We start from the raw sequence: 9,398 nt of genomic DNA on the forward strand, positions 1-9,398 counted from the left end.
CTATTGAGCAGCATGTTTTTAATTCCCTTTTAAGGAAGGAGATTCCACCACCTCCCTAGGTAACCCATTCCAGTGCTTCACCACCCTACTAGTGAAAAAGTTTTTCCTAATGTCCAACCTAAACCTCCCCCTCTGCAACTTGAGACCATTACTCCTTGTTCTGTCATCTTCTACCACTGAGAACAGTCGAGATCCATCCTCTTTGGAACCCCCTTTCAGGTAGTTGAAAGCAGCTATCAAATCCCCCCTCATTCTTCTCTTCTGCAGGCTAAACAATCTCAGTTCCCTCAGCCTCTCCTCGTAAGTCATGTGCTCCAGCCCCGTAATCATTTTTGTGGCCCTCCGCTGGACTCTCTCCAATTTATCCACATCCTTCTTGTAGTGTGGGGCCAAAAACTGGACACAGTACTCCAAATGAGGCCTCACCAGTGCTGAATAGAGGGGAATGATCTCATCCCTCGATCTGCTGGAAATGCCCCTACTTATACAACCCAAAATGCCATTAGCCTTCTTGGCAACAAGGGCACACTGTTGACTCATATTCAGTTTTTCGTCCACTGTAACCCCTAGGTCCCTTTCTGCAGAACTGCTGCCCAGCCATTCGGTCCCTAGTCTGTAGCAGTGCATGGGATTCTTCCGTCCTAAATGCAGGACTCTGCACTTGTCCTTGTTGAACCTCATCATATTTCTTTTGGCCCAATCCTCTAATTTGCCTAGGTCCCTCTGTATCCTATCCCTACCCTCCAGCGTATCAACCACTCCTCCCAGTTTACTGTCATCTGCAAACTTGCTAAGGGTGCAGTCCACACCATCCTCCAGATCGTTAATGAAGATATTGAACAAAACCGGCCCCAGCACCGACCCTTGGGGCACTCCACTTGATACCAGCTGCCAACTAGACATGGAACCATTGATCACTACCTGTTGAGCCCGACCATCTAGCCAGTTTTCTATCCAATTTACCGTCCATTCATCCAGCCCAGACTTCTTTAACTTGCTGGCAAGAATACTGTGGGAGACTGTATCAAAAGCATTGCTAAAGTCCAGAAATAGCACATCCACTGCTTTCCCCTCATCCACAGAGCCGGTTATCTCATCATAGAAGGCAATTAGGTTAGTCAGGCATGACTTGCCCTTGGTGAATCCATGCTGACTGTTCCTGATCACTTTCCCCTCCTTTAAGTGGTTCAGAATTGATTCCTTGAGGACCTGTTCCATGATTTTTCCAGGGACTGAGGTGAGACTGACTGGCCTGTAGTTCCCTGGATCTTCCTTCTTCCCTTTTTTAAAGATGGGCACTACATTAGCTTTTTTCCTAAATGTAGTACTTTGCACTTGCCTTTACTGAATTTCATTCAGACTAATTCTCCAATTTATCAAGTTTGTTTTGAATTCTAACCCTGTTCTTCAAAGTGCTTGCAACCCTTCCCATCTTTGGGTCATCTGAAAATGTATAAGCATACTCTCCAGTCCATTATCCAAGTCATTAATGAAAATATTGAGTAGTATCAGACCCTAGAGAGATCTCTGTGGGACCTCACTAGATGCTTTGACAGTGAACCACTGATAACTACTCTTTGAGTATGGATTTTCAACTAGTTGTACACCCACCTTATGGTAATTGAATCTAGACCACATTTCCCTAGTGTGCTTATGAGAATGTCATACAGGGCTGTGTCAAAAGCCTTATTAAAATCTAGATTTAGCACATCTACAGTTTCCCTTCTATCCCCAAGGCCAGTAACTCTGTCAAAGGAGGAAGTCAGGTTGGTTTGGTACAGTTTGTTCTTAAGAAATCCATGCTGGCAATTCCTTATAACCAGGGCCCTATCAAACTCACAGCCATGAAAAATGCATCACAGACTCTGAAGTCTGGTCTCCCCAACGGGGAAATCTGGTCTTTTGTGTGCTTTTACCCTAAACTATACAGATTTCATGGGGAGACCAGCATTTCTCAAATTGGGGGTCCTGACCCAAAAGAGTTGCAGGAGAAGTCGCAAGGTTATTTTAGGGGGTCGTGATATTGCCACCCTTACTTCTGCCCTGCCTTCAGAACTGGGTGGCCGGAGAACGGCGGCTGTTGGTCAGGCGCCCAGATCTGAAGGCGGCACCCCGCCAGCTGAAGCACAGAAGTAAGGGTGGTAATGCCATACTTATGCCACCCTTACTTTTGCTCTGCTGCCTTCAAAGCTAGGCTGCTGACTGAGGGCCCAGCTCTGCAGGCAGCAGCGCACAAGTAAGGGTGGCAATACCATACCATGACGTCCTTACTTCTGCGCTCCCGCTGGCAGCCACTCTGCCTTCAGAGCTGGGATCCCAGCCAGCAGCCGCCATTCTCCAGCTGCCCAGCTCTGAAGGCAGCGCCGCCACCAGCAGCAACACATAAGTAAGAGTAGCAGTACTGCACCCCCCTCACAACTCCATTTTGGGTCAGGACCCCGACATTTACAACACTGTGAAGTTTCAGATTTAAATAGCTGAAATCGTGACATTTACAATCTTTTAAATCTTATGAGCATGAAATTGACGAAAATGGACCGTGAATTTGGTAGGGCCTACTTATAACCCTATTATCCTCTAGGCACTTACAATTTGATAGTTTAATAATTTGTTCCAGAATCTTTCCAGGTTTCAAAGTTAGGCTGACTGGTCTACAGTTCCCCGGGTCCTCTTTGTTCCCCTTTTTAAAGACGGGTACTATGTCTGGACTTCTGCAGTCCTCTGGGACCTTACCTGTGCTCCATGAGTTCTCAAAGATAATTGCTAATGTTTCTGAGATTGCTTCAGCTAGTTCCTAAAGTACCCTAAGATGAAATTCATCAGGCCCTGCTGACTTGAATACATTTAACAACTGTTCTTTCCCTTTGTGGGCTTGTGTGCCTTCCCCCTTGTTGTTCATAATAATTGTGTTAAGTATCTACTCACAATTATCCTTTTCAGTGAAAACTGAAGCAAAATAGGCATTAAACACCTCAGCCTTCTTATATAGTCTGTTATTACTAATTAGCCCCCTTTCCCTGCTAAGTAGAGGACCTGAACTTCCTTTCATCTTTCTCTTGCTGGCATGCTACTGGTATCAGATAGGGAGCAAAAAAAACCCAAAATTGGGTGTCCTTGCTAGACCCCAGAGGGTGAATAACAAGCAGGTAAGTCAGTGTGATTTCTGGCACATCTTTCCTTGTCTCCCAAAATTTAAACAAAATTACCTGATGCTTCTGAACATTCCTTCTTGTACCCCAAACTTACTCTCCAACAAATGCCTGTGTAATGTGGCCACAACCACACTGAGCCACTACCACATTAATCAATCTTCATTATGTAACAGCCTTGCAATACTATCATGAAAATGTATTAGCCCAGGCATAAAAATCTACTCACCTACCCTTAAGAGTGGGAAGAAAAAAAAAACATTTTAGTAGCCAGTTAGAAAAATTCTTGTCCAAGGAGAATATGTCAATAGAATTGTGCAAGGCTGTTATAAACACATTAAAACATTCAGCATTTTTAGCTTCTCACAATGGTTCTATAGGAAGTGTAAATTTGCTAATCACTCAGTTGCTTCACTGCTCTAAGTGCCACATACCACTTCCCTTGGTTCTCACCAACAACTCTAACCAACATTAATGGAAACTCCATGGCAGATTGAGAGCCTTTAACACTTATGCTCTAAAACCCAGGAAACACTTTCTGTCATGGTTTTTCTAGATCAATTTAAATCTTGCATTGAAGTTATTCTCGACTCAGTTTGCACATATAAATCCCACTAAGCCCAGTGAAAATTACTCACAGGTGGAAAGAGGTAAAAAATTGATCATCTCTGTAGGTGCACTTTGAAACCACTTTATAAAATAATCAGATTCTAGGCTATAATGTACCCCAGACTGATCTTTTATCAGTAAATGTCTTCCTTGTCTGCTGAAGAACAATAGCCTTAAGTTTGTTATACAATCAAAGTCAATGTAACAAACTGTTTATTACAAGAATCTTCATAGTAGGTGGGGAGTCTATTCTCAGAGGTAAATAAGATATGCTAACTTTTATACTGGAGCACATAAGATTCCAGATCCTAGCTAATTATTTAAACACAGATTCACTTGTTAACCAAAGTACCCCCTCCCCTCCACACACATACTAGAAGTTTATCAGTTTTAGCAATGTGCATGTGAGAGGGCTGAGTCTTACCTCCTGCAACACTAAATGTACTTTTTTTTAAAAATAAGATAAAATATTGAACTGTGCAACAGTAAGTGACAATGTTATACTACTAAGGTATGACACGAATCTTCTCAAACAAAAGCTTAAAAATAAGGCCTGTATCCTGCAAACAGTTACACATGTAAGTAATACCACAAACTTCAATTATACTATTCACATGAGTCAAGTTAAATTTACATTTAACTGTTGTAGGACCAGGGGCTAAGTAAGTCCTTTATTTGAATGGCCTAACTAGAGCAAAACAAAAAGGAGCAAATGATGAATACTTTGTGCTGATATAGCACCTTTTACAGACTGGGAGAGTGAAGAACTTGCCCAAAGTTTCACACAAATCAGTGTGTCTGTTGGAAATAAAACCGGGGATCTGACTCCCATGTCCCTGCTGTAATAATTAGATCACACTGCTTAAAAGGCATCAGAGTTCATAAACTGAGTTAAAGCAACTGAAAGATCACATGAGCTTGATTTCCTTGTTAGCCCAAAACAGGGACTCCTCATCTCATGGAGTTTTTATTATTATTTAAATTGATGGCATCTCAGGCCAGCTCAAGAGCAGAAAACACATCTAATCTCAAATCTGTCTTCTTTGAGGAAGCAGGAACTATTTGTCAAAATATAAGAATACAACATCAATTGGGTCTAAATAAGGATTGTTCATCCAGCAAACACAGTCTCCATTTCACCCGACATTAAGACACCATAACCTACCTTTAACATTAAATGATTACATGGCACAGGTTTCCTTTACAAAGGAGTGCCTGAGAAAACTGGAATGGCTAGCAGGTGCCATCAAGCCAGAACGTCATTACAATGATTTTCAAAACCAGACAGAAAATGCTTTAAAACGTTTAGGCCAACCTAGTATGTGTGTCCATGGACTGGGGCTGAATGTATGGGCTACCTATTGCCCACTGGCTGGAGATGGTGACTCTTGTGTCCCTCTAGAACAAGCCCAGCAAGGAGTCCCCATCCCCCCCACGAGCTTTGCCTTCTGCGACACAACGCGGTGACACCTGTGGCCATAAGGTGACCAGGCGCCCTGATTTTATAGGCACAGTCCTGTTATTCGGGGCTTTTCCTTATATAGGCTCCTATTACCCCCCACCCCCAGTCCTGATGTTTCACACCTGCTGTCTGGTCACCCTATGGGCCCAGCCCCTGGAGCTCCCCCAGCCCAGTCCAGCCCAGCCCCTGGAGCTCCCCGGCACCCCAGGGCAGCGGGCCCCTGCCTGGCGCAGACCTGGGGTCGCTTTTCCTGCTGCCGGAGCTCCGGGCGGCGCGGAAGTCCATGAACGCCGCGGGAGGGGCCGGCTGCCCGCACTCCCGCTGTGCTCCAGGCTCGGGCCGATGCAGCCGCCGTCCCGTCCCGTCCTGCCCCATGGTGGGACCCAGCCAAAGCAGGCGGCGGCCTCAGGTCGGGCTCTCCCCTGGGCAGGGCCGCTGGCTCCGGAGCGGCCGCGCCTGCAGGTGAGCGGCGGCGCCGGTTCGCATCGCTGGGTCTTAACAGGGCCCGGGTTCGCGGGGCCCGCCTGCCGCGGAGCCCCCGGGAGGGTGCGCGCCGTGCCCCGGTTTGCACCCGGGCCGCAGGCACCCCGCGAAGAGCCCAAGCGGGGCGCAGGGCAGGGAGCGGAGCCGACTGTCCCCGGCGCCAGGGAGCCCCGCGGATTGTCACAGCACAATGGTGCATAGGGCGGGAGTCATGTGCAGCCTGCTGCCAAGTTCATAATCCAGAATTAAATTTTGCTAGATTTAGGTGTTTGGTCTCGGTCGCGGTTTAATTCCCTCCGCCCCATTATCCCTTCCACGTTCAAAGTTCAGGTCCATTAAATTAAATATGGCAGAAGAGTAAGGTTCTGCTCCCTGGACTTTATTTCTCCCTCTTACTTCACAAGTAGGAAAGTGGAGGTAGCAGCAGTAGCAGAACTAGGGGGTGGGAGATTTCATGAGGTGGGTGTTTGAAAACTATGTGAAAGGTCAGAGACCCTCACTGAGAGGCCTGAAAACCCCTTTTTAAAAATGTATCGTCAGATATTAACAGTGATAGATGGACCTACTGCCACATTCAAACCAGGACCCAGACTTCCCCCCATCAGCTCTTTCAGAGCTGTTCACATGCAGGGTTTTAGTTTGTGATCATTTAACTAGACACATTTCTTATTTCAAAACCAAAGGGAAGATAGTTAAATTTCACAATCATATTTCTTATTTTATATAAACACCATTTCTGTTACAGAGGTGTCTTAGGTAAAAAAAAATTTCAGAACTAACTCTATTTAGTGCTGAATGGCACAGGCAGTTGTCATCCCAAACTTAATAAAATTAGACTGGTGTGGGGGGTAAGGTAGGGAGTTATTTGTGATAGAGAATTAAAATTCAGAATTGTCCATAACATTGAAAGAAAATATCTAAATGAAACACTATACAGTACTGCGTGCAGATCTGGTCACCCCATCTCAGAAAAGATATATTAGAATTGGGAAAAGTACAAAGAAGGGCAACACAAATCGTGAATGGTATGGAGAAAATTAGTAAGGAAGTGTTATTTCCCCTTTCACATGATGCAAGAACCAAGAGTCACCTGATGAAATTAATAGGCAGCAGGTTTAAAACAAACAAGCAGAAGTGCTTATTCACACAACACACAGTCAATCTGTTGCCAGGGAATATTGTGAAGACAAAAGCATAACTGGGTTCACAAAAGAATTAGGTAAATTCACAGGTTTGAATTTAACCCAGGTTGTTTTTCAGTAAAGATTACTGGAGATAGGCCCAAACCAAATTCATTAATCCAAAATTCCTTTGAATTTTGAGGTTCAAATACCTACATTTTGCAAAGGGATTGTAATATTCGTAAATGGCCAAGCCAAAACCTGACATAGAAACAGCCCTGAACTGTAGAGTGTATGAAATCTAGATCCAAATTTTGAAGCTTTGACTATCTCTACACCTTTCAGAATACACTGAATATTTAAGAATTAGGAAGGGTTAATAGTCATGAATTTGTGCCTTTGAAAAATCTCTCTGCATACAGGACGGGTGCAAGGATATTTCATGCCCTAGGCAAAACTTCCACTTTGTGCCCCCACCCAGCCCTGTGGCAGCTCTCCGCCCCCACACGGCACCCCAGCTCACCTCTGCTCCGCCTCCTCCCCAAGCACACCATTGCCGCTCCACTTCTCCCGCCTCCCAGGCTTGCGGCGCCAAACAGCTGATTGGCGCCGCAAGCCTGGGAGGCGGGAGAAGTGGAGCGGCGATGGCATGCTTGGGGAGGAGGTGGAGCAGAGGTGAGCTGGGGCGGGGAGTGGTTCCCCTGGGGGCCACGCCCCCCCTTACTTGTTGCAGGCGGCCCTCCCCGCACCCTCCTGTCCCCTCCGCCTAAATGCCAACAACGACCGGGGGACCGAAGATCTGGCCGCCGCCGAAGGACCTGAAATGCTGCCCCGCAAATGCTAGCGCCCTAGGCGACCGCCTAGGTCGCCTAATGGATTGCACCGGCCCTGTCTGCATAGCTAATCCTGTACATCCCAAGTTCCTTGTTATACATTCACTTCTAGAGGAAGACTGTACATTCAGTCTATGGTACATCTAAAGTACTTTTCATTTATTTAAAATACATCACCCACATAAAGTTGGATGCTGGAGAGTGCTGAAGAATAAGTACAAATCCAGGCTAATCCACAAAGGTGAGAGTCTGAATAAATGAGGAAATTGTGTCCTTCTGATGGTTCAGGCACTGCTATAGTAGCAGTTTAATCCTGACAGTATCCCACCTGACCATTAAGAAGCAAAAGGTAACAGGTTGCAAGAGAGCCCTATCTAGTCCTCGTTGGCCACACACACAACACCCTGCATTACAACTGCTAAGAGTAGAAATTGTAAAATAGGGGAAAGCATAGAGAATCCCAGGGTTCCAAAAGGGCTTCCGAAGATTCTTTGCTCTCCCCCACAAAAGAAAAAAAATAATCCAAGTGAGAACTGGAATAATCATCCCCTTATTCTTAAACTAGTATTACAGCTTCAGTTCAGCAAAATTATTCCAAAGGTAATTTCTGAGCTGTGACGATGTTTCTGTATTGACTTTTTTGGGATCAGATGAATATTTCAGTATATTAGGCTGTGAAGATACATGGAACTTTTCAGACCAGGCTGCTACAGTAGAGGTGATATGAATAGCCTAGTGTGTAAATTCTTTAAACTAGGCAGAAACTGTACCGGAATGCATATTTAATACTGATGGAGTTTTTGTGTTGACTCCTGGATACGTAATCAAATGTACTGGTAATAAATCAATGTTAGCTTCTCTTTGGGATATTTCTGCCTCATACATTTTCATTTAATATGCGTTAGTGAACTTACCAACTCTTCGTCCAACAAAAAGAAAAAGCCACAAACAGTATTCAAAGCCATTAGACACATAGTAGCCCACCTTTCTAGTGTTCTTTTTAATCTTTAGCAGACCAGCACTATATTGTATACACTGTAATGGAATTATGTTCAGTTCAAGCACACTTGTGAATGCAGCTTTTGTTCACTCCATCTTAGTAAATAGCCTGGGTCTTCCAGAAGAAGAAATAGACATCATTTAAGTGTAAACTTTTGTAGGACCCTCCAGCATTTGAGTTATTTATTTTATAGACCTCAAAAGTGCAATACACATCTTGTAGTACAAATACTACATGTTCTCTGCCCCAGAGCATTAACTTAGCAATGACACAAAAGAGATATCAAGGGTAAAGATAACAACAAGACTACTCCCCTGGCACAACAATACTTAACACAGCATGATGGAACAAAAATTGTTTGTATGAATAAATTAAGATGAATTAATTTCCTATGAGTATCTTCATAGAAGTGAATCATAAGGAGGAATTTTTTTTATCCTTGTAAGCTGGAAACACCATGTGCAGGTGAGGCTAGATTGAAAAGCCACTATTGATAGACAAATTTTCAGACCTCTGGATGATAGCACAAAGAGTAGAGGGTGAAAGCTAAATCACTTTATGGTATTAAATATTTGCATTACATTTATTGTTTAAAGATACAGTAATCAGGAAGAAATGCTCTGTTGTTGCTACGATAAAAGCAAGAATAAACCATGTAATGGAAAAACTAGCAGTTTCAGCAAAATAAAACCACTTCTGGCACATGCTTATAAAAACACTCCGAAAGAAAACAGATATTCT

The 9,398-nt window shown here is 44.2% G+C and overlaps 1 protein-coding gene across 3 annotated transcripts in view; it reads right to left on the bottom strand.

Moving 5' to 3' along the window:
• TTC39A (tetratricopeptide repeat domain 39A) overlaps nt 1-5,642 on the bottom strand; it is a 72,635-nt gene extending 66,993 nt beyond the window's left edge. Inside the window, exon 1 of one of the 3 annotated variants that reach the window (XM_045027459.1) lies at nt 5,456-5,642. In XM_045027459.1, the coding sequence (XP_044883394.1) occupies nt 5,456-5,595 (140 nt within the window). In that variant the 5' untranslated portion in view covers nt 5,596-5,642. Of the gene's footprint in view, nt 1-3,206; nt 3,277-3,787; nt 3,817-5,455 lie in introns of those variants that run through there. The other 2 variants (XM_045027463.1, XM_045027460.1) reach the window with 2 other exon arrangements.
• Between the last annotated feature and the right edge of the window lie 3,756 nt (nt 5,643-9,398).

This window comes from Mauremys mutica, chromosome 8 (assembly GCF_020497125.1).
Source record: "Mauremys mutica isolate MM-2020 ecotype Southern chromosome 8, ASM2049712v1, whole genome shotgun sequence".
Taxonomy (NCBI): Eukaryota; Metazoa; Chordata; order Testudines; family Geoemydidae; genus Mauremys; species Mauremys mutica.